The sequence below is a fragment of the Cygnus olor genome, chromosome 1 (assembly GCF_009769625.2).
Source record: "Cygnus olor isolate bCygOlo1 chromosome 1, bCygOlo1.pri.v2, whole genome shotgun sequence".
Taxonomy (NCBI): Eukaryota; Metazoa; Chordata; class Aves; order Anseriformes; family Anatidae; genus Cygnus; species Cygnus olor.
The window spans coordinates 191,413,124-191,438,787 of record NC_049169.1 but is presented as its reverse complement, the minus strand read 5'-3'; the positions used below and the strand labels follow the sequence as shown (position 1 = coordinate 191,438,787).

Genomic DNA, 25,664 nt, shown 5'->3' with positions numbered 1-25,664 from the left:
CCATTGCTGGGGCCGGGCCGGCGTGCGGGTAAACACGGCCCTGCCCCCGGCGCCTCCCCGAGGTCGCCCGGGCGGCAGAGGACGAGGAGGAGGAGGAGCAGCAGCAGCAGCACCAGCAGCAGCAGCTCGGTGGAGGTAGGAGACGGCGCGGTCCCTCGGCCCCGGGGCCCCGCGGTGCTGGCCCGGGGGTCCCGGGGTGCCCCTGCCCCGCTGAGCGGGCGCTCGGAGCCCCGGAGGGAATTAGAAAGTTGGTTCGGGTCCTCTGCTCGCCCCGCTGTTCCCCCTTTTTATTATTATTTTTAATAAGTCAGGGCGGCGGGGGGCTTCACTCTGCGCTTGTGGGCTGTGCAGGACGTGTAGCCAACCCCGTGGTAGGCAGCCACCTCTGAGAGCACCGCCTGAATCATTTCCAGGTCCAGCCGAGCCTTTCCAGGTGCAGTTTCTCTTTAGGAAAAAAAAAAAAAAATAATTTCCATTCACCTGTGTGTTTTGGACTTCATTCTGCAGACAGGTATGAGTAACGTCGGGCATGTACAGTTGCATTTGTGGCACCGTGACGTTATTTTATAATGCCCTCCGGCAAGGAAACTCGGCTGCTCTGTTTGTGCAGCACCCACAGCAGCCGGTCCCGTCTGGCAGTCCTGTTCCTGGCCACGGCTTGGTGATTGTGGTAAGGCCAGGTAGCCCACGTTAGATATTGTTGCTGAAAGTTGGCTTCAGCTAGTCAAGCCATCCCGCTAAACATTGGGTCTCGCTTCTTCACCAGGAGAAGCGTTAAAAGTGCTGTGTCCTGTCCTCTTGGTCTGTGTTTGCAAAGTGGAGCCGTAGTTCGTAATTGGGAATCTTCATGTTACACAATTAATAATGTGCTTAAGAAAGTGCTAGGTGTACAGTCTTTTGATCTGGAAAGAAAATAAACCATTCATGTCTGGGTTTGCAAAGTGCCGGGATGCTGCCTCTTCCACTGTCTCGTTGCCACCTGGCATGTGCCCATAGAGCAATCCAATGAGCTTACTATAACCCTCTTCTGGGACAGCATTAGATAAATCTTAACAAACTTTTTTTTCTGTGTGAGGATGCTCTGAGATGAGATTCCACCTCAACAAAGTGTAATGTAGTGAGCAGATCAAAATTCAAGCATGCTGTTGTTTTGAAGAGAATTTGTTATCTCAGTGCAAAACAAGTTCACAGCTATTTTAGTATGCTTACATTACTTTTACAGGTAAATGTGCTTCCTCTTCCTTCTCCCTTCCCCTTCTTTTTCATTAATTAGAATTATTAGTGTTGAGAAATCAAAAACTTTTTTTTTCTAGTGGAGATAGTTGAACCAATTCAAGGTATCTCATCTCCCTACAAACTTTGCGATATTTATGGTTTCAGTCCAGTGTGCCCGTTTCACTGTTACTACTACACTAGACATCTATAGGACAGCAGTTACTCAGTGGTCGTACAATAAACATTACCATTTTTGATCCTTTTAGAAAAGCAGTTATAATTTATGAGGTCCTGGTAGATAGAACTCCCCAAAAAATTTTTAGGCATCTCCAACTCGAAAAGCTTTAAAGAAATGTGGTCTTCTGATATAAATGCAAAGAAAAGTGGAGTTTATTTAAGGTATGCAATTTAAAAACAAGCCCTATACATTCAACCAGACAGAGCGTGAAGGATTATCTAGATTTGACTCATCTGTGTATATTGTGCATTTTAGGCTGAACGCTGAGCTGAGTAACAGTCCACTGGAGTGATTTCACTGCTCGCTTTTCTGGATTGTACCAACTTTTAAAATGTTTTTGGTATTCCAGAGCTGTTTATTTCTTTGAAGGAAACTAGACTAGCAGTTGATGAGACTTGAAAAGACTGGAGACTCAGTTCAATATTTGATGAAACCATTTGCTGTTTAATTTTACATAGGTAAGTGATTTTCTTCACTGACATCTTACATATCCTACATGCAGCTGAAAATACTCCTTAAGCAAGCTGAAACAGGACAATTCAAAGTCAACTTGAAGTGAAATGAGGAACTTGCTTGGCTCAGGTCAGTTTTTGTTGTATTCAGAAATGGCTACATAAAAAAAAAAAAAAAAAACCTCAGTGCTTGGTAGAAAGGGCACATGTCATTTAGGTTGATTTCTTACATTAATGAAGTCACAGTCTTGTTCAGTATTTTCTGTATCAGCTCTGTAACTTCTGGCTTGAACGAATACTTCGGAAAAAATAATAATAGTAAAAAAAAAATCTACCCCCTTCGGTACTTCAAGTCTGTAGATTTTTCACTGCTTATGCTTTTCTTTTTTTTAATTATAACAGATCCTAATCTGAATTTTCTAGCCTCAGCTACTAACCATGGATCTCAGCCTGTATTTTAATTAATTCTTAAAAGCTGAGCTACCTGAAAAAGAATGACAGTAGTAAAAGGGGTGGGGGTAGAGAGTTACAATAATCAAAGGGAAGGTTGGAAATGGGATATGTAAGGTTACGGTGTAAAATTTACCTTTTTCCTGTTCTGTAAATATTATTCTGCTGCTTTTGCTGTTCAGTGAAGCAATGTCCCACATGTAGCTAGGAAGTAGTGGATAGGGGTGGGTTTTTTTGTTGTTGTTATTCAGGAGATATTTCCTCGTTCGCTCATTTCCGTAGTGTTTGTTGCCATGGCAGCTGGCCAGTGGCCTTATTAGTGATGAAGGTGGTTACACTTCTTTTTTCGTGTCTTGTGATACTGGAAACTATATCTGAGGTACCAGAAGAAACAGATGTTGTACATAGACAGTAGTGAGCTGTTTCTGTGAAAAGACTGAAATGCTTCAGTCCTTGGACTGAAGTTATTGTATAGTTATGTGTTATATTTCTTACTGTGTACTGCGTAGTTATGTTTAAAATGCCTCCCGTCTTCAAGCATGCTAAATATTTACAGTGAATGTACTACCACTGCCATATGTTTGAAGTGAGTAACCCATTAGCTGAACAAGGCTCTTTTTTTTATGCTTGAAAGAATTGACACTTACTGCTTTTTAGTTACTAATTTGTATGTTGAAAGTAGTGTGTAAGAAGAGCAGAGGTAAGATGGTGTAACAAGAAGTGGAGTCATTTTTCTTACCCCCTTGGTCATTTCCAGTTGGCACGCAGATAGAAATTCAATTGTAGTCTGCTCATAATTGCCTTCCTGCTAGAGTTATGAGGCATCTCTCAAATTTTCCTTCTCTTCCCCCTCTTCCTTTTCTCCTTTTATTTTTTTTCCCCTCTCTCCATGTTTTTCCTCTGCGTATCTTGTGGAATAGGCAGCTCTGCAGGGTTAGAAGGGGAAAATACCATATGGATGTTTTCTCCCTTAAAGCTCTGCATCTTTAAGTACTGTTATATAGCATCTTGAGGCTCTGTCAAAAAGCATGTTCTGTGCCATGTTGTTTATTGATGAGCAGAAACTGTTGAAGGTTTTCATAACCTTGGGGCTTTCTGCTTAGATGAACTAGGCATTTCCCTTTTTTACCTGTTTTGGGATTGATTACTTCAGGCTGTATCACATTTCTTGTGTAAAAAGGCTGAACTTGCACTACCAAAAATTCAAACTGTATTTTGCTTAGCATAAAGAGCTGGACTTGACACTTGACACTTTGCCACTCTGCAAGGATATTGTGCTCCCCGGTTAAAGAGTCGTTTTAGCTTTTTGGTAAACTCCAGCTCTATTCATTCTGGTATCACAGCTGCAGAATGGGAATGTTTCGAAAGACTACTTGAATTTTCAGACTTGTGCATCTGTAGTCCCAACTGGAAAGGTCCAGACAAGAACCTTTCTGAAGTTTGCCACAGGGAGAAAAGCAGCTCACCCTCTGCAACTGCAGGATTCCTTCTGGCAGGCTCACCGCACAGTCACGCTCCAGACTACCTCTCCTGAGTGCCTGGCTGTGTTGAGGTTGTTTTTTCTTGATTTATGATACCAGTGTTACACTTGAAGATTTCACATTTGTCATCCTCCTCCCTTGGAGGGGAGGTGTCTGTTTATGTATACATGTAGGTAGATATAGATAAAGAACAAAATGCTAGACCATCCCCAGGGTCTGTTGTCCTTTAAATGTAGAAACATCATACGTGCTCAGGAAATACAGTTCCCAATACCTTTGTTTTAACCCAAAGTGACTTGGGTCTGAGTTCTTTCAGGATAAATAGGCATACAACTTCAGCAAGATTGTACAAACTAAAAATGCATTCTCATAAAATAGTTTTATTGAGCCTGGATAGAGAGAAAAGTAAAGCTATGCTCAGGAGGAGGGATTTTACTTCTGTGGAAGTTGGTATTTTGAGAAAAGCAGGGAAAAGCGAGGAAGAGACAAAGGAAGACATGAAGTGGTTGGGAGTGAAGGAGAATTTAATGGTCATTAGTAATCCTCCCAGAGGAAGAAATACAGCAATTTCTTTTGGTATGAAAGGAATGTCTTAGGAGGTGGTTGAAAGTTGCAGAGTGGTGCCAAAGATTGGGGAAGTTAGTGAAGCTGGAGGTGTTCAACAGCACATGTGACACAAGTTTCTGCAAATACCTGAAAAGCAGTCTGCTTGCTGCAAGCAGCTAAAGCTCCGAGGCTGGCAAGAGTCTGAAATCCTTGAGTGCTTTAGTAATTGACTAAAATTGTCATGATAGTTCCTAAAAGACCATTTCTGTGAGCCATCCTCCCATATGAGCTATAAAAAGTGATGTGTTAAGTTGAGAAATCAATGAATCAGTTCTTGAGGCAAAATGCCGTGAAACTTTGAAATTTTGCGATGAGTTGAAAATTACTGCTCTGCTGTCACTTAGTCCTTTTATCTTAGGACTAATTAAATTTGGTGGTTTTGGCTAAGACTGGCTGGAGAAGGGACAGATTGCAATTCCGTTAATAGAAACTACTTTCCTAGCTTCCTTTTGTTCTGCAAGCTTCTGTTTATACAAGTAGCTGGTATCTATAAACCCTTGTCTCTCTGCTTTCCTAGTTGCTGTTACGTTTGGTGCCCTGTCTCTGATAGGGCTCTCGAATCCTTCATCATCTGTGAAGTTATTTGAACCACTGAGTTACCTACTCCTTCCTGCGCAAAGCATCGAAGCATAGCCTCATCCTCGGTGAGAGACATTTCCCTGGTAAAGTGCCACCAGCGCTTTCAGGGAGATCTCCACTTTATCGAAGTGGAGGGTCTGAGAGCTCATAGACTGCAGCAACATCCCCTAAGGCCCTCCCAGCTCAAAATGCTCAACCGAGTTAAAAACTTGAGATAATTTCTCCGTCAGCCATAATTCCAATACATAAGGTTTGTCTTGCCAGATGCACCTCTGGAAATGGTTTCTTCTGGCTGGGGAAAGGCTGTGATTTACAAATGCCCAGGGCAGTGCACCTGGGTTCATGAGTCTCTATTGCAGCTGCTCTGGGATTGTTGCTGCTACCCTTGCTGGGCTGCCAGCCGAGCTGTGTTGGTCCTGCTGCTGTACGATTAAAATCAGAGTTTTCTGCTTCAGCTGTTGTTTCCCCAGCCACTTGATCAGTTGTCTGTTAATAGCTTTTTATGGTAGCCATCGCTTGGAAAATAACATCTGATATCGTGTGTGTATTGGCAAAGCTTTCATCTGGTTCCAGCAAGAGGCTGTGTGGCTCGTGAGTGTGGTCCCCACTAGCTGCAGCTTGATCTTAATTCCAAAACTCGTTCAAAGTTAGGCTGTTTCTTCTGAACTCTGCCTTCTTCTCTGAGGGGGCCATCCCTTGTGTTAGGAGTGGAGCTTGGTAAGCTTCCCTTGCCCGATAACTTAAGAGAAATTAAACTGTAGTTCCTCACAGAAATTGAGCTTGTGTTTGCATTATGGAGTTAGGCAGCCAGCCTTTTTCTAAGACTCAGAATAATTGCACTTTGGCTTTGTTAGTCCCGTGTGTGGCCTCTCCGTAAGGTTCTGTTCAGCGTTTGGTGATGGGCCTCCATCTGATTTGTTTCACAAAGCTGGCAGCTCCAAGGTTTTGTGAGGCCGTTGTAGCGGTCTGTAGCTCATGTGGAACTGCATGAAACACCAACCTCTGGAGTTTTTGATTCCATCAAGGCGGTACAGATGCACAGAGGTGGCTCTGGCTTCGTTTCTCTGCTGATGAGAACACCTTGCTAGGGTTCAGAGGGTAGCACGTTACAAATCGGTTACCTGTTGACGTGTACAAGAGGGACCTCAGGTAAGCAAACTCATTCACAAGAGAACAAGTGTCATCATCTTAATGTGATCTTTCTGCACTCTATGTACAGAAAGCGGTTTGAATTGCTCGTGTGCAGCTTAGACGCACTCATCGGTGTGCCTGGGGGAGCACTGGAAGCAGATGCCTCCAGCAGGCATTGTGAGTAGAGTTTAGTTCATCTGCTGACGTGGAAGGCTTTTGTGGAAAGTGAAGCCTCACCGCCTGATAAGCACAAGATGATGTTGCAGAAATAGGTAAGAAGGCCAAGCGTGCTGCAATAGCAAGAGTGCAGCCAGCAGATGCGCAGGGTGATTGTTCGCCTCTTTTTGGCACTCAGGACGTCGCCCTTGGAGCACCGTGCCCAGGTTTGGTCTCTGAAGGACAGGAGACATGGACTTGCTGAAGCAAATCCAGAGGGTGGCTCCCAGGATGTGCAGGGGGCTGAAGTACATCATGTACGAGGAGAGGCTGGGAAACCCAAATTTGTTTGGCCTTGGTAAGAGAAGTTTCAGGGGAATCTTATGGCTCTCTTCAGGTATATAACCTGAGGGTGTAGAGAAGACAGAAATGCTCCATGTAGAGGTATGGACCAGAAGGACAACAGCCAGCAGTCACAAGTCACAGTGAAGAAATTCTCACTGGCCGTAAAGAAAAATGTTCTCCACATGAGGGTATTTAAACGCTGGGGCAGGCACTTAGGGAGGCTGTGGGATCTGCAGCCTTGGAAATTGGCTGGAAGCTTGACTGGAAAAGGTGCCGAGCAACCTGCTGTAGTTGCCCTTGCTTTGAGTTTCGTGGGATTTGTTGAACTAGTTGGCCTCTGGAGATCCCTTCCAAACTAAATTATTTAATTCTAAATGCAGCATCACTCAGTGTAAGAAGGTGGAACTCAGGAAAGGAAAATGTGAGCTCGGGGAGCCAAAAAGAATCAAAATGTATTAACTTTAATGAAGGACTATGTACAGGTATTCATTCACAGGACAAAAATCTGGTTTGCTTTCCAACTTTAAAAATAAAATGATAAAGTGGGGACTAAACATAAAGGAAATCTGGTCTGCAATGTTCATTTCTAATTTAAAAGTTGCAACCTTCTGAGCTTAGAATGAAATGAATCTGCAACTTTGAAGACCTACAAAGATTATTTAAAATCACTACCAGATGGTTTGTCTCTTCTTGATATATTAGGTTATTAAACAAAAGTGGCCAAACTGTTTTATTAATATGTAAAATTAGGATTTTAAAGGCTGGTGTGCGTAGCTTAGTGTGTGGACTTCCCGGTGGGTTCTCCTGGGTCCTGGGATACAGCAATCTGAAGAAAACCCGTACCTAGATGACAGGTAATCAAATCGACCTCTGGATAGCTATTTTCTCTTTATTTATTTTTGAGCTTGGATTTGCAGCTACAGTAACCTACTTACTATATGATCTGGCTATTGTTACTATTTGTCAGTGCTATTAAAAGATTCCCCAGAAAGCAGGGAAGAATTATATACTGTGTGTGTCTCAACAAACTGCATTTGCTGTCTCTTTCTTAATTCTTTACTTTAAAAATCTGAGTAGAAATTTGAACCTTAACATATTTTTTTGGCTTTTTCATCCCTGTAGAGAGTGAATTGTAAAGTTGAAAGTCTTGCAGAAAATCCGCTGCTGGCAGCTCCCTCGGAGAAGGCTCCAGTCCAAAATGACAACTGCAGCAGTGTGGTACAGGCACAGGAATTGTCTCTCAAATAAGCATAGCCCTGTGAAGCCATTTAGGGCTACACAGAGTCCAACCAACACCTTGAACTCTGTCCAGGAACCCTGGAGATTAAGGAGCTCTGTTGCCAGCAGCATGACCTGAAACACAACCTGCCTGTGTCGCTAGACAGTTTGAGAAGCCTATTTTCCTCCGACACTCCTTTCAAACTCTTAATAATAGCATGGTACAGATAAAAGATGTTAAGTTGACTAGTGAAGTCTCTTAAATTTGTATTTAAATGAAGACAATACTTTTTTTTTTTTTCCACTTAACCATGTTAGTTTTGTTAGCGGATTTTCTTCTGACAGAACAAATTTGAATAAAAGTACTTTGCTAAGCATGACGGCGTACACTTTGTACAGTTGTAGGCATTGTCTGGCTGCCCAATATTGTCACAAGGAAAGTTAATTAGACAGTTCAGATTTTCATGTTCAGAAAGCACCCAGACAGCGTGACTCATTCTGGAAGTGGGAAGAGATCAAATCCAACGTGTATCGCCGGAAACTCCTTGTTTGTCTCTAGAGCGATTTGTATGTCAGTGTCTCTGCCTCGATTCATGAGGAAATAAATAAAAATAAGGAAGGAATGAAACAATGTCCTCTGGCAATGATCTTAAACTAATTGTCGTCATCTAGTTTGTGGCGGAAATCTGCATGTTCCACGCTGCCCTGGTGTTGATGAGAGCAGTTGATCAGCAGCCACTGTTGTGCATGACAGGGGCTTTCGACATCGTGGTTTGCAATCAGAAGGAAAAACTTACTAGTAGAGCTGGAAGGCGCAGGTTGGAAGCCGCTTCTCTTGGTTTTCTTTGGCAAGCTGTATAAAAATAGGATAGACCCATAAGTGGCTACAGACTGGAATTTGATAACCACCAGCAGGTGATTTTTCTATCCTTTTTTTTTTTAAGGATTTTTAATCTGGGTAATTTTCTTAATAACAACATACTGTAGGCTCTTGCATCACCAAAAAGAGCAGAAATAAATATAAGGTACTAGATTACAGTGCATTTCTAAAGAAAGCTTCTGAACTTACCCTCAGTGCTAGTGGCAGCTGTTGTATTTTTCCATGATATTTGCATTTTTAAGAAGGGGGAGGAATTCTGTCCCTCGGGAGACTGTAACTGAGGGAACGATCCTAAAGGAAGGTCTGCAGGGTTGGTGGGTCTCACTCAGGGTTGTATCTGAACAGGGAGCGAAAGTATCTTCTTCTACAGACATAGACATAGTTTCAAAATCAAACCTCGAGTGGCCAAACAGTGGGAATGGTTAAATTTCATTTACATCCTGTAAAAAAGAACATTTTCCTGATACAGTTTTGATTGCTCTTGTGTGTCTATTTCGCCAAAACACTAAGAATTTCTGGTCACCTGACTTACTCTTCTGGGAAGCAGGACTTCTGTGGCTATTTCCTCTGTGTGTGCGTGCGCTGGTTTATTTGTGCAGGTGTGGTCATGTAATTTGTTTGTTTGTGCCTGGTTTTAACTATGCTTCGGTCGGAGCATCTGGTTAAACATGGGAAAACCCTTGTGCTAGCTGCGTGCCTTTGCTGCAAAGAAGGCAAATGGTATTCTGGGCTGTATCAGGCAAAGTCGAACCAGCAGATCAAGGGACAGGATCCTTCCCTCTAGGCAGCACTGGTGGGGCCACATCTGGAGTGCTGGGTCCAGTTCTGGGCTCCCCAGTACCAGAGGGAGCTGGGCATACTGGAGAGAGCCCAACGCGGGGTCACCAGGATGATGAAGGCACTGGGAGCATCTCTGCTGTGAGCAGAGGCTGGGAGAGCTGGGGCTGCTCAGCCTGGAGAAGAGGAGGCTCAGGGGGATCTCATCCGTGTCCCTCAATCCCTGAAGGGAGTGTGCAGAGAGGCCGGAGCCAGGCTCTGCTCAGCGGTGCCCAGTGCCAGGACAGGAGGCCATGGGCACAGCCGGGCACCCAGGAGGCTCCCTCTGAGCACCAGGCAGCACTTCTGTGCTGGGCGGGTGACGGAGCCCTGGCACAGGCTGCCCAGAGAGGCTGTGGGGTCTCCTCCTTGGGGATCTCCAAAAGCCGCCTGGACGTGGTCCTGGGCAGCCTGCTCTGGGTGTCCCTGCTTGGGCAGGGGTGGCACCAGGGGCCTCCAGAGGTCCAACCTCAGCCATCCTGTGATGCTGTGATTCCTTGGAAGAAGCACTAGTTATGGATCCATGCCTGCAATGGATATCTGAAGTTGTGCTGCTGAGGCAACTACCTTTCCATTGTCTTCTTAGTTAAGTGTGGTGTTTTCTTTGTTTGTTTTCTTTGTCACATCATCAAAACTATTCGCTGTTGGAATGAAGCTCTTGGCCCAAGAAAACGTGCTTCATTTCAGGAGTTGCTCAGTGTGATGCTGAAGGGTGACTGCAGTGTTTCTGCTCTGTGCTTTCTGCACAGTTGGCTGGTCGAGCTCGATCCCGTCAGCCTCCTTAAGTAGACAAGCTGTAGTTGGGGGCAGCTGCATGTGGGCACCATGTCATCTCATGGCAAACAGCCTGTGGTCACGGCCTTTGTGTACCCACAGATGAGGAAAGACTGCAGCTGTTCATATGCATGGTCAGCAAAGAAATAATTGCTACTTCTGGAAAAGAAAAAGCTGAAGTTTTTCCTCTCCTCTTTAAAACATATTAGAGGATGTGATGAATTGAGCAACAGCTTGCTCAAGTCTTGCATGCTGTCAATACTGGGAGCTAATAGGCTTATACTGGGAACTTGTTGACCTCTTTTAAGGTGATGGCCTGGTGAAAAGTGCATCTCTACCTTGTTAAACTTTAAGGATAGCTACAGGCACCTTTAGTTGTCTTTCCAAAATTGAAGTAACTCTTTGCCGCTCCGCTTTTTGCATTTGGAAGTGGTTTTATATATCTTCCTATGGAGAAATCACATTTCACTTTAAAATGCAATTGATACTTTAAAAATATTTTTTTGAAGGGTAGCTATTTTCTCTAGGCAGAGCATTACTCATCTTTATCATAACATCAGTTGTGTTTCTGAATTCTAGGGAGTTTTTACTGGTCGGTTAGTTCTCTCCTCTGCGTGGCTATAAGAGTGGCGGTGGTTTTTTGTTTGTTTGTTTTGTGACCACATGTGGATAGAGTCTAGAGTGCCACTTAACCATTTCTCCAAACTAAGCGTACTTCTCTCGAAGTGCTGAGCTTGAGATACTTGGCATCACTCAAGATGCTGACTGGTGAAGAGGAATTTCTGCTGTATTTCATAGCATCATATCATAGGATGGCTCGGGTTGGTAGGGACCTTACAGACCATCCAGTTCCAGCCCTCTGCCATGGGCAGGGATGCCACCCACTAGATCAGGTTGCCCAGGGCCTCGTCCAGCCTGGTCTTGAACGCCTGTTTCCACCTCATCATTTGGAATATAAGCTTTTCCCTTGTAGCTTCCAAGTACAATAGTCAATGTAGGATATTTTGCAATGTGAGCTTTGTCTTAGTATACAACCTTTGTCTCTCTTTTGTAAATGCAACGTTATGTGCTTGATTTAACTTGTACAGTCTATTCTTGTGAATACATCGGTTATTACTGGAGACTTAGCATAAAGTTCTACAATAAAAGATAATGAAATGCTTTAGTAGGCAAATCATCTAATTGCTGCAACCGTAGCCCTGGAGTTACAGAATGACCACTCTGTATGCTTGCATACAATCATTTCTTTTTCAAAGGCTTTGTCTTCATGCTTGAAATGACAAGGCTTGTTGGAAAGTAGAAGACTTCTTTTAATTTTTTTCTTTTTTGTCCCCCAATTTTCATTATAGTAGTACTTCCCAAATACTGCTGGCCTAGGCAGTCCGGATTTCCCAGCTGCTCCAGCTCTGTCTCTGTGGTCCCTCGGACCCTCCCAGGTGTGCATTTCGGACCTGGCTGTGTAGCAGTGACCAGGAGGGGACACTTCCCTTCCCACCCCTTGCCCAGCTGAGGGGCTTACCCCGGGCTGCACCCCTACAGCATCCTACACCTGGCTCTGTGCTCTCCTCAAGTCTCCTCCTGCCTCCGAGTCCGAGTTATCCCACCACCTCCAGCCAGTTCACGATTTTGGGCTAGCCTGCTGCTCAGTCAAGTGGTGTTAGAGACCCGATGAGTGCTGTATGCAGTGTGGGATCTGTGGGAGCCACAAGAAGTAGGTGTTTGGAGCTTCCCCATCTTGAAAGGTCAGAAGTTTGAAGAACTGCCATATGCTGTATTTTGGTGACGGGGTTTAACTTCGTGACTCTTTGTATTTTAAATGAGGTAATAGGAGGTTGCTGAGCTAGTCAAGTTATTGGATTTAGCAAAGAAGTAGAGCACTCTTTGTTCATTTGCACTGTGTACTTTCGAGTGATTCTATTGTAGCCCGTCACAGATGTGACAGGAGATCCACATTGTTTCTTACTGAGGTTTCTTTGTTGACCTCCTCAATCCCAGTAGGAAGCCTAGTGTACTGGTTAAAACCTTAATATGAATGCTTTGCTGTCATTGCAAACATGATTTAATAGGATGATCTGACTTTTTGTAAGCCTTCGACAGCACAACTTCTTTCAGGGGCGAGCTGAGAAAATTCTTCAAGTACAGGCAGCTGTTTTACGGAACTGACATCATGCAAAAAATGTTTTCTTAATTCATGCAACTGCAGCTTGTTAGAATACTTTATGCAAATGAAACAATATAACACAAGTCTTGAGATTGTTCTGAGCTTAGTCACAGTCAGGGCTGCAGCGTGGCGTTAGCATGAAGATTTATCAGCAGCCGACGTTCAGACCTGGTGCCCAGAAGACACGCAGTTGGAGTATGGAAAGTTGCTTTGTAGTGTAGGGTTTTTTGTTTGTTTTGTGTGGGTTTTTTGTTTGTTATTGTACTTATTGTTACTGCAGAAGACATTGAGGGGACCCATCTTAGCAAGTAAACTTGCAGAACTTACACCCTTCTTTTTAAGGTAGGTTTTCAAGCCAGATCGTATTCGTGTCCTAATTGTGTGTGTGCAGCCACAAGTACACCATTTATGTGCTGGGAAGTTCTCAGTTTGTATGTAAATGGTATCTTTCTTGCCCTCTGCCAAAACAGGCCTTTCTGGTATCATGGAAGAAGTGCCTGGCTCTAGTCAGGGAGATACTAAACTAATGACTAGCCAAGTGATCCTGCTTGCTTTTAAGGGCAGTTCTTGGGCATCGGGGAACTGGACTGGCTTCTTATTTTGCCTACAGAAGTTTTAACATGCTTAACGTTATCCAATACCGGCAACTGAGGTAGTCTAAATACCACAGCAGGGACTGATTAGCTTTTTCAGATCACTGCTTTTATTTGCTGTTTGCAAAGAGGCTTAATCCAGTGCTGGAGATCAGGCTTCCCACTGTGCTCGTGGGTAGCTTTCCCTCAGTCTTTGTGTTCACGGTGGCAGAAATTAGTGAGGAGTCTCCTCCTGCCGCTGACTCAAAAGCCCCAAAATAGTGGTGCTAGCTGTTGTCCTCGGGAGTGTTTAGTAGACAGTGCAGAGGAACTAAACTTGGGGGTCCTGATCTTCGGTTTTGTATCTGGACGTATGGTAAAGTCATCAGGTAGTAGCATGATGGCGTGTGGTTTCATTTACTGTCTTGAATCACTAATATCCACGTAAAGCTCTGGGAAATCACCCAGAGAGGTCTAACAAACCTATTCACATTTTTTACTTCTTCTAAATCACAGCTGAAGTTTCCCAGCAGGTCGCCTGTCTTCCCAGGCAGAGGAGAACAGCTGACCCTGTGGCTTTCAGTAGTGCTTTCGGCCACATGCAGATGCTGAAGGTCAGTAAATTCGTTTTTCTAGCAGTCATTCAGGTGAATATTTGCAAACATAGAATCTCCTCAGGGCTGCGTGCTTCTCTGCACTGAGCTGTCTGTGCTAAAGTTACCAGCTGTGGTAGCTTCTTATTTGAAAGGCCATATGACTCTGCTTTTTTTAATCAGACATCAAACCTTGCTGCTGTTATAGGGCCTGTTGTATTGGAAATGTGGGCAGTGCAGGGAGCAGGACTGGAGTTTGGGGTTGGGTATCTGTATGGCTTACCTCAATCAAAATAAAAACAAGAGAAGCTGGCTATTGCCTAGCTCCCGACTTTTGTTCAAATATTTCATCACTGCAAAGAAGCAGGAAGATCTTGACATCTAGAACAGGCCTGTGAAATAACAGGGAGAGAAGTTCTGTTACAAACAAATAGGAGTGGTGCCAGAACAAAAGGGTGCTTCTTGTTGCCTTTCTATCAAGTGCCCTAATGTTTCACTGCCATTACATAAAAATATGCATTATTGCACGTATAAATGTTATGTGAGTTCAGTTTGATCAGTTTTGCCTTCTGCTGAAACTGATATATACCCACAAGTACTGTTATAACTGTGTATAAATGCAAATTTATTACACTTATTGACTGATGCACAAAAGTGTCAGGAAATTCAGAAAGCGGTTTCTGAATACATTTCAGTGCTTAGTGTGGGCTCCTTTCATACCTCCTTGCACAATGTACCGATATGATTAATTTTGCTAACAAGAGAAGGGGAACACACATAGCTACTGATGGATTTATTTCTCTTCAAAATTTTTCCAAAAAAAGACCTTTTAGTTTCCGTGATAGAAGAGATTATATTCCTCAGGAGTGATTTTCTTTTTTTTCATAGGAGCTCACAACTTTTACTACTTCAAAAATAATTCCTTTCTTTGTTTCATGAATTAGAAACAATGGGGAGAAGCCGAAGTCTGCCCAAGCCAGGTGTTTCTTGTTGGCAGCCTGCTCCCTAATGACTCTGGCTCTCATACAGCAGCTGCCTGCTAGTCTCTTTTGTATGGCCTATTGTTGCTGCATACCCCTCGTTAATACACATGCTGCCCGGGGCAGACCCTGCGAATGACATCAACTTGCTTATCTTAGAAACCTCCAAACCTGATGCAGGGTGGGGAGGTTGCCTTGCATCTGCCTGGCCAACTAATTGTGAGCTCTGCGGGTTGTGATTGGCTCCTCTTCTGCTCAGTAATAGGTTAAGCAAAGACATTGCGGGTCCATCTGTTCATCCATTCATTGTTCTGCTTGCTTGCCTGAAGTCTGCAGCTGAAATCGTGTTAAGGAGTTGCTTCTGGAACAGCTACAAGAAACCAATGTCTGTGTGTTTTCCAGCGAACGTAAGTATACGGGCTTCTCTCTGCAGAAATGGGACGTTTCACCTTTCTGATGTTCCGGCAGGTCAGTTTGTGCTCTGACAACGTAGCTAGCGTATGCGTCAGATGAGGTTTGCACACTCTGGGTATCTCTTAAAAAAAAAAAAAATCTATCTGAAGACTAAGTATATTAAAGAATCATCTTCTAGCTCAGTGCGTTCTATTAAGGAACTTTTAAAAGCATTAGAAACGGTGCATTTCCAAGAACCTGAAAATGGTAGGCAGTAGCCATCAGTAGAACAAATTTTCTTCTAGCCCCTTGAGAAGGGAAGATTTCAACCTTGAGTTACAGGTATTGACATTCTTTTTGCAAGTAGGCTATTGCTTATTTTAATTTCTGAGAGGTAGAAAATGCTTTTAGAAGAAGAAAGAAAACTTTTATTTTGTACCATACAATGGGTAAGTTTTCCTATTTGTGAAAATAGGAAGAGGTCCATTGTCAGCTGTGCAGATACTGTATTGTGAGAGCATTAGGATATTCTCAGGTGGGAACGTGTTCCATTCAAAGCTTTTGTGCTTTGAAAGCTATTCAGAAGTGTGTCAGATCTAGCATAGTTATTTTTATAAAGTTTCTAATCTGTTTTGTTTTATGTTTTGAGTTCAGATGTTAGGCTGAAGAACAAGCGCTATATACTCCATGAGCCTGTGTTCCAAGGATCATGTAAGGAAAAAAAAAAAAAAACAAAACAAAAAAACAAAGACCTTCATATATGAGTTGGGAGGGAAAGAGAGCATATAAAAGGGTTAAAAAGAGGTTTGCATTTCTACCACATGCCCTATTGTGTGAACATATGCATGAGTCTATTGAAAGTTTTCAGAAGATGGGCAGGCCACCAGTTGCTGGTCTCCTGCAGTTCCAGTAGACATCTGTTGCCCCAGAGCATTAACCAATCTGTTCAATGGGACATCCTTCCTTTGTTGGATAGAATGATGCAGACAACAGCACTCGCTGAAATACAATGGTAATTAAATACATAGAAACTACAGCAGTAGGTATTTATTACATATTCATTATTTTATTTGCATTGTTGCAGTATCTTTACGATTTGAGTAACATACATTCATTTTTTCTTTTCTGATCAGCTATGCACTTCTTTGTGACAAGTGATTACAGTGTTTCAACAAACTTTGATTTCAATATTTCCCATTTTCTTTTTTAGAAGATTTAGAAAAAAAACTTCCTGTGTGAAAACAAGATGATCTATTTCACTGTAGAATGTATCTTCAGAAACTCTTGAATTCTTTTGAGAATACACAATTTCTGGTACTTTGCCACAAGACATGCCATTTGCTCCTTGTTGTTTTCCTCCATGAACAAAATTTGCATTAAACTACTTTTCTTATGTTCAATTGTAAGTGGATAATATTCAGAATATGCATTAAAAGATTAGATGATCTCTTTGTCCACATTCCTCTGAGAAACAGAAATATTCTGTGAATTAATGAGTTGATTGTTGTTAACAGTTAGTGGAGAATAGTGGATGAAAATGGAAATGAAAAAGGAATGCAGTTCTACGATGTAGTAGCACAGTGCTCATCCAACATACTATGTTTATACTTCATAAATGACTCAATAATACAATATTTTGGGCCTTTATCAGTGAACCCAGTATGAGATGCTTTAGTTTCAAACAGGCTGTAGTTTGTTCTTAAAAGTTGCATTGCTGTAAGTATAATGAAATTGGTAACGCCCAATTTGGACAATTTTTTTTTCTTTACACACAAAAGCAAGTTATGTTACTCAGCTGTGAGCATAACCAAAAGTTGCAGACTTTTCTTGACAAGATTTTTTTTGACCGATTTTGTTTGCTTGTTTGGCCCTCAGTCAAGTCAGAACTCATAGTGGATGTTTTTGTTATCTATATTGCACTGTATCAGCAAGCATACTTCAAAGCCTTATGTGCATAATGAGAGTTCTGTATAAATAAAGAATGTAAGGAGTTCTTCATATCTGATGTTACTCCTTGAATAAATGCCACCTTTTCTGTTTTTTGTTTTTTTTTTGACCTTCATTGTCCTATATCTAGGTACACTAGTGTTTGAATGAATTTGAATTCCAAATAAATAGATTCTGGCATACTGCTCACTAACCAGGTCAAGATAAAATAATCAACTCCAGCAGCATTTAACAGTGACGTCTGATTTTCATGGTTCTAATCAAGGGCTCTTGTAAGGGACATCACCTTGGGAGCTCTCAAGTCCAGCATTTCTAAGAGATGCTGCTGACCACAAATACAGTGTGCAAAGTTCACAGATGTTGCAAAAATTGGTCTGAAAACAAGTACAGTTTGCATGCAGGGTATAGGCCAAATGCCAGGAATAACATACTGCTTATTAAGCACAGCTATTTCAGAAATTTTCTGTTTGGGATTTGCAGTAGATGCCTTGTCTTAACTACCCTTGAGAGGCCAACGAGACTTAAAGCAGATGGATGTGAGGCTGGGATATATACATTCCCAACAATGCACAAAGCTCAACTTGTGGTGACTTTTTGTATGTAGTTGGTGTGCAAATCATCTCAACTATGCTCCGTATTAGGTCTGATCTTCAGATATATTCATATGCCAATGAGGTTTTTTAATCACACTGGAGGGTGTTATGACTGTAGTTGCTGTGAGGGACTCAGATTTCAGTGAAGAAGGAATTGGAAAACGACTTAAGTATTATTTTAACACTAAGCAAACAAAATCCTCCTAGTGATCGAGGCACTTCAAGATTTCTTTATGTCATGCTGTTAATATCCAACCTCATCCCCCCCACACACTTCCAAGGCGGGGAGAAAAGGAAAAACAAAACCCAGCCTCTCTCTCTTAGCTCAGTGCTAAAATGACATTTCACAGTACACGGGTTTAGGCAGCGACCCATTATCCGAGCGCATTCTGCGGCGGCGGTACATGAGCCAGCTCAACTTTTCAGTGTTGCCCATTAACTGGACTTCCTCGAGTCAGAGCAGATTGCGGCTGGGGAACAATGATGTCGGGCCTTCCAGATTGGTTTGGCAGCTGCATTGTTCTCAGAGGGGAAACCAGACGCACTTAAGTCCCACTCTTTTTCATGGGCTTTTGTTCATACCAAATTATTCTTTTGCCGCGCTAGTATTCATGATGGTATGTTAAAGGAGTGCATCCTAGCAACTAAGGGCTTGTTGCTTAGCAGCCTTGCTTCCAATAGGTTTTTCTTGTTTGAGTTTTTTTGTTGTTGTTGTTTTTTTGGGAGGGGGGTCAGTTCTATGAAGGCCACGGCGTTGGGTTTTCTAACTGTATTCTTTTATTGGGATATCGCTGTGATTTGTTACTAGCACTGTGCTATCAAGTGCATTACGTTAGTTAGTAAATCACTGGGTGGAAAGGTTCATCTCTTAATTTCTTGTTCTGTTTAATCTGTGGTATGGCTTGAAATCCTAAAACTTCAAGTTAAGGGAATGTAATATTCCTTGATAAGCTGTTTGGGAGAATGTTATGGCCTTACTCTCTTCTAATAGTCAGATCAAAATAAAACTTCAAAGTAGAATATTTTTAGTGGTCAGTCCTGATAATCCATAACTGGATTATGGCACTGGATACAAAAATGCTTCTGATGATTTTTATTTATTTATTTTAACTAAAAACTCCCAGGTAAACTTTTTTTTATTCACTTGATAAAATCTCCACCATAGCGATGATATCTTAGCATTAAGTGCCTATGGGATGCTCTGTTATTAAATCAGGGGCCAGTTTTCTTGCTTGATTCCCTTAAGTCTTAAGACCAGCCTGGATGAATTGCTCATGTGCACCCAGATCCTTATCCCCAGAAGAGGAACATACACCGTATTTTAAAAATACTGGGTTATTCTTAAATGCTCTCCTGTAAGGTAATGAGAGAGTTAATGTACTTGCTGTCAGAGATGTTGGCTCTTTGTGGGACGTATCTGTAACTTGTATTAGTGTAGATCAAGGGATTCTGCTTAGCATAATGTTTTTTTTCTCAGTATAACTTCTTTGATGAAGTTTGTGTCTGTACTGTATTTGTCAAGTTCAAGTGAAATCCCTTGGATCTACATCTTACTCTTATATTCTGCCTTGTAAGATGGAAGTGTGAAAGAACTCTTTGTTTCATAGTCTTCCCTTGGTGTTTTTTATTATTATTTTATCGTAACCTTGCAGTACAATTGCTTCATATCGACCATTGTCATTTATGAGAAGTCTTTTACTTTTTTAATTGAAGCAGTTAGTAAAAAATCCCATCTAAAAGAACAAAATATGGGAAAGAGGTAGCAAGCTGTCTTTAGAAGTATAGGTTGTGGAAGTAATCTTTGTGATGAAATGGGTAGCTAACTTCTGTATAACTGCCATTATACAAAAGTTCTCCAGAAAAACTGGTGCAGCAAGTGTACAAAGTCCGGAAAACTGCAACTTTTCTTTTTCTGTTCTTCCTATGTGACTTCTTCCTATATATTTAGTTTGATCCAGGAAAAGGCTTGCACAAGTCAAGTCCAAGAGTTGAAATTAGCATTTAATTTTGTTGCCTTATTGGCTTGATGAATAGCCTGGTGTGATCAATGCAAGGATTTCCATTGGCTTTATTGACCATTAGATCAATCCATGCCTCTGCATCCTATATATGTTAGTAATGCAGTACTCTGAGAGCAATTAGTCTTTCTTCACTTAACTATCACTTTATGAAAGAGTTCAGAAATAGGTTGAGTGTATTTAGTTTAACTGATAGTGTATTTTAGGGCCAGTAAGTTTTTCTTTGTTTTATGTTACTAATAACTTTTGTTTATGATAGCATCTTATATTTGCCTAATAAGCCAGATAATCTAGTATTATGCTAATTTCTGTTCAACAGAGAATCCAAGCTACTTAATTTAAAAGGTTTTTATAGTACTTGTATTGTATAGCTGCATTTTTCTTTTATTGTTGCACTATTGTCTAAAGTTAAAAGAAATACCTGGTACCTTTAGGTCTTGATGAGTTCTGAGTTACAGTAAACGAACTTGTAGCATTTGGTTTCGTATTCTTTCCTAAACTATTTATTTTCATAAACTATATAAACTTTCCTATTCTTTCATATGTCTAGAAATGATTAAGTAAAAGCATTTCATACATTCGGAAAACAGTTGTTAGTCGGCTTACCTATTTTTATTCCTTATTAATTTTTGTTGTTGTTTTTTCCAAAAAAAAGTTTTCCATGTTTAAAAAATCATATAAAGTCATATTTCATTTCTGGGAGACAATAAATGCAGTTCCAAGGAAGCAGGAAGAAAATACAAAACAAGTAAGATGTGTAACCAGTTGCAACGTTTTTGTTCTCTCTTCAGGAATACGGAACACTTTATATTCAGGAATACAAGAAAAACAGCAAAGTGGAGTCAAGTACATGCAGCAGCTTCATGGGCTTGAAGGATCACCTGGGGCATGACTTAGGCCATCTTTATGTGGGGAGCACTGGCACACAAATAAATGCAATTGTACCTTGGTCGATGGCGGACAAGCCGACGATGGATAAGGTTAATTCTAGGAAAGAAGATGTAGACAAGGAGGCATCTGAAGAGACTTCAGGAAGCTCCAGTTGTGACTCTGAAGAAAGCACAAATTCCGATAATGATTCAGAGAAACTGAATAATTCTGCATCAGAATCGCATTTACTGCCTAAGACTCACCGACAGCTGTGCCGATCTCCTTGCTTAGAGCCTCATATTCTAAAAAGAAATGAAATCTTGCAAGACTTTAGGATAGAAGAGGCTCAGATAGTACCGAAGGAAGTCAAAAAGCCCCCTGATGTGGTGAAAGAATATCAAACCAAACTGGAGTTTGCACTTAAGTTGGGTTACTCTGAAGAGCAGGTTCAACTTGTACTAAATAAACTTGGTACTGATGCTTTAATAAACGATATTTTGGGAGAACTTGTCAAACTTGGGAATAAAACTGAGACTGATCAGTCTGTAACTAATGCTAACACTAGTGTAATGCGTGAAGCGTCTTCCATAGAGTCTCAGAGGTCAGAATCTCCGCTGCAGGAGGATGTGCCGGAGGATGGTGACAACCTGAGGCCAATAGTTATTGATGGCAGCAATGTTGCAATGAGGTATGTGACCATGAAGCTTTTGCTTTTGTCTTTAAATGGAAACAGAATTGCCTTGTCCAATTCAAGCACTGATGTTCTGTATAATTGTCTAAAACTGTGTGCAGGTTCTCTTGCAAGCTTCTTCCTCAACCACACAGTATGCCGATCTTGTAATCAGGCTAGAGGTCTGTAAGAGTTCAGTGGTTTGTACTTGCTGTTAAAATAACCATAGGTTAATTATGTCAATCTCCCTGTGTACACAGCTATCAAATCTCTCTTTCCCACTGCCAGTCTAATAGTTAATTAACTTTGATATGCTTAAAAAAATCCTTATTAGGCACCATTGCTACAAGTAATTGCTGTATTCGGTTACATACAAGAGGTCAAAGCAAAGATTCTTTAAGATTATAAACCAGTAAGTGACGTAGAAGAGACTGGTGTAAGGGGTACTTTTCCTGGGTAGGTTCATATGAAAAGTGATCTATCAGTAAAATCTGAGTGTTGGTTATCAGATTTGGAGCTTGACTTTACTGTTGTTAAATCCTGAGATAACTGCGTCTTCAGACTTTCACTTACATGCCTGTGGGTGATGCTTCTGCCTGCAGCATTCACCCATTCTGACCCCACTCGTCTAGGTGCACAGCAAGAAACTTGTCTGGTGGGAGGCAGGAGGTTCATACTTCCTCAGTGATTACAGAGAAGGAAATGGCAGAGAGATGCTCAGAGATGGTTTTTACAGCTGTGTAAATGATTAAGCGACAAATTGATTAGTAACTAATTAGGTAATTCATAGGGATTATCTGATTACTGGCAGCACAGTTTAGAAGGACATTTTTCATCTCCTAATGAATTGATGTGGTTATATTAACATAGCAATAAAAGTTGATGCGAGACTCTTCTGGGATAAAGGCTATAGGTCACTAGTGGGGTTTCCCAGGGCTCCATTTTAGGGCCAGTTCTCTTCAATGTTTTCATAAATGACTTGGATGCAGGACTTGAAGGTGTTTTGAGTAAATTTGCAGATGGTGGTACTAAATTGGGAGGAGCTGTTGACTCCATTGAAGGTAGAGAGGCCCTGCAGAGACATCTTGACAAATGAGAGAACTGGGCAATCACCAACAATATGAAGTTTAACAAGAGCAAGAGACGGATTCTGTGCATGGGATGGAGCAACCCTGTCTGTACGTACAGAGTGGGGGACAAGAGGGATCTGGGTGTTCCAGTCAACAGCAAGTTGAATGAGCCTGCAGTGTGCCCTGGTAGCCAGGGGGGCAACCATACTCTGGGGTGCATCAAGAATGGCACTGCCAGCCAGGTGAGGGAAGGGATTGTCCCACTCTGCTTGCACTGGTGCGGCCTCACCCTCAAGTACTGCATGCTGTTTTGGGCGCCACAATATAAGAAGGACATAAAACTATTAGAAAGTATCCAAAGGAGGGCTACAAAGATGGTGAAGGGTCTAGAAGGCAAGATGTATGAGGAGCAGCTGCAGTCCCTTGGTTTGTTCAGAGCAGAGCAGGCTGAGGGGAGGCCTCATGGCAGCCTGCAGCTCCCTCACGAGGGGAGCGGAGGGGCAGGCGCTGAGCTCTGCTCTCTGGGGACAGCGACAGGACCCGAGGGAACGGCATGGAGCTGGGACAGGGGAGGGTCAGGCTGGGTGTTAGGGAAAGGTTCTGCGCCCAGAGGGTGGTCGGGCACTGGGACAGGCTCCCCAGGGCAGTGGTCATGGCACCGAGCTTGCTGCAGTTCAAGAACCATTTGGATAACGCTCACAGATGTCTGGTCTTATTTTTGGGTGCTCCTGTGTGGAACCAGGAGCTGGATTCAGTGGTCCTTGTGGGACCGTTCCAACTCAGGATATTCTGTGATTCTGTAGTGCTTCTTTCCAAATGGGGTATTCGTATTTTTTTCTACTTGATGAGTCATTAGTAGTCTTGCTCAACTTGAGTTGTAAAGGAGTTTTGTCCAGTTGAACAAACACTATTCTGATGCTAAAATGGATTTGAACTGCCTTTTACAGAAATCCAAAACACTTGTGTGTTAGTTAGTTTGCATTGCTCAAATGTGATGCCTGAACTTAAGGTGCCCTACTCCCGTTAACTGCACCCAACAGATTCCAGTAGCTCCAGACCAGTCACCTTTCCCTGATGTTTATTCAGCTATTACCTTAAGTAATAAGGATATGACTTCCTATTCTCAGTTACTTCCTTGATGCCTACATAAAACAGGCCAAATGTGAGTCCATGCTATGCATGCTACAGGGCCTTAAGATAGAAAAACTATTATATTAACTGATTTAGTCTATATCTAAGAACATAATTAACAGCTCTTTACTTCTTTTTCACCAACTTTATATGATAGAATCATCGAGTTTGGAAGGGACTTCTTGAGGTTTTCTAGTCCGGTCCCCCTGCACAGAGCAGTGTCAATTCTAGGCCATGTCCATTTGGGTTTCAAATGTGTTTAAGGATAGAGATTCCACGTGTTCTCTGGGCCAGTGTTTGAATGCCCTCAGTATAAGGAAGTTGATTTTCTTTTTTTTTTTTATGTTTCAACAAAATTTCTTGTATTTTTGTTAGTGCTCATTGCCTCTCATCGTGTCACTGGACACCACTGAGAAGTCTGTTTCAGTCTTCTTTATTCTCTCCCTATAAGGTATTTATACATATGGATAAGATCTCCCTGAGCCTTCTGTTCACCAGTCCCAGCTCTGTCAGCCTCTCCTGGTGTGACAGATGCTCCAGTCCCTTAATTATCTTTGTTGCCATTCTCTGGGCTTGCTCCAGTATGTCTGTATCTATTCTTATATGGGGGAGCCCAGCACTGAACCCAGCACACCAGATGTGTCTCACAAGGACTGAGCAGAGAAGAAGGATCACCTCCCTCAACCTGCTGGCAACGCTTTTCCTAAATGCATCCAAGGACTCTGTTGGTCTTCATGCAACAAAGGCACATTGCTGGCTCATGGCCAGCTCAGTGCACACCAGAAGCCCCAGAGTCATTCTCTTCAGAGTCGCTTTCCACTTGGTGGCCCCCAGTTTGTACTGATGTCTGGGGTTATTCCTCCCCAGCTGCAGGATTGGCGTTTCTGGGTGTTGAACTTGCTGAGGTTCCTGTTGGCCCGTTTCTGTACCAGTCCTCAGGAACATCCACATTCACCATGACATTTCAGAGGTTACCAAGAACGGCCTCACAGTGTCATCAGCCAGCACTCCTGAATGCATCCTGTCAGGACCCAGTGGTTTGGGAATGTCCAGTTGAAGTGTTCCTGGACCTCTGCCAAGGAGAAGCCTTCCTTGCTCCAGACTTTCCTTGGACCAAGATTCCTGAAGGCAAATCTTTCCAGTAAAGACCAAAGTAAAGAAAGCATTGAGTACCTTCAACCTTTTCACATCCCTTGTGACAAGGTACCTACGTCTTTTCTCCAGGGCCATATCCCATGGGATTCTTCTAAACAGGGTAGAGTCTGCTCTTCTGAAGTCCAGGGTTGTGATTGTGCTTTTTCCATTGCTCTTTCTTTGAAGGCTCCTGAACACCACTCTGGTCACTGCAGCCAAGGCTGCCCCTGACCTTCATATCCCTGACCAGTTCTTCCTTGCCTGTAAGTACGAGGTCCAGCAAGGTTCCCATGTTGGTTCCTCAGTCACCAATGCTAAGAAGTTGTCATCAATGCACTCTAGAAACTTCTGGGTTTTGCTCTGCTTCAAAGACACTTTTGCTCTGCTTTCATTCAGCCAGTTGGCAAAGATGTGTTCGTTCTGCTTGGCCAAGTGGATTCCATGTTTAGCTAGAGATCGGTCCTTGATTATGGAAGAGGGTCCCATGTTTGTTAAAAAAAAAAAAAAAAAAAAAAGTGTGCACCTGTTGCTGACACTAGCCATGCAACCAGTTGTTTACCTGCAGGATGGGTCTCTCCCCTTTGAGAAAATAGGTAATAGTAAATAAGTACTTTAAATACTTAAAAGGAAGGAGTTCAGCTTTTTCCCACTGCTTTGAATGTTGTTGGTTTGCATGTAAGATACAGGAGTTCTCCTGCAGTTCAGACATCTTATTCAAATTTCTGTATCTCTGTATGTCCAGGGTACTGTTATGAGTACCTAACACCTATGAACTGGCACAGTCTATTGTTTTTCTTTCCTCTTTGCTTTTGCAAGCTGTTGCCAACTAGCCCACTTCGGAGCTGCTAACAGGAAAAGCAAGACCATAGCTAGTCTTGGAAGTTTTCTTTTATGTTCTCACAGGAATGGATAGACTTATTAGACTTCTTATCCCTCTGTTGTCATAAGACATGTACATACTGATTTACTATTATAATTACTCTAAATAAGAACTGCTTGTTTTCCTTTAAGGGATCAATTTGGTGTATGGGGGAGGAAGGGAGGTATTCTGGTGAAGGTTGAGGTGAGCAATGCCCAATAATACAAGTGAGGCGAGACAGCTGTCCTCTTCTGGAAGCATCAGAGACTTCGTGCTGCCCTGTCTCCATTTCGTGTCTAGGGATGTGGTTTCACAGCACATCCAGGGAGGGA

The 25,664-nt window shown here is 42.3% G+C and overlaps 1 protein-coding gene and 1 long non-coding RNA gene across 7 annotated transcripts in view; both read left to right on the top strand.

Annotated features, from left to right (window-relative positions):
• The window catches only part of ZC3H12C (zinc finger CCCH-type containing 12C), a 45,912-nt gene that overhangs the window by 898 nt on the left and 19,350 nt on the right, over window positions 1-25,664 (top strand). For 2 of the 3 annotated variants that reach the window (XM_040544085.1, XM_040544087.1), the window contains exon 2: window positions 20,390-21,156. In XM_040544085.1, coding sequence (XP_040400019.1) covers window positions 20,390-21,156 — 767 coding nt within the window. Of the gene's footprint in view, window positions 1-10,918; window positions 12,845-13,590; window positions 13,689-14,906; window positions 15,055-20,389; window positions 21,157-25,664 lie in introns of those variants that run through there. The other variant, XM_040544086.1, reaches the window with a different exon arrangement.
• LOC121063550 lies at window positions 147-8,499 on the top strand. Of its 4 annotated transcripts, none has more exons than XR_005816058.1 (5): window positions 147-2,035; window positions 3,741-3,907; window positions 4,960-5,086; window positions 6,241-6,666; window positions 7,776-8,499. It is a non-coding gene; the product is annotated as an uncharacterized LOC121063550 (long non-coding RNA). The 4 variants fall into 4 exon arrangements; XR_005816056.1 differs by lacking the exon at window positions 7,776-8,499 and having other exon boundaries at window positions 6,241-6,424; window positions 6,508-7,767; XR_005816055.1 differs by lacking the exon at window positions 6,241-6,666 and having other exon boundaries at window positions 4,960-5,271.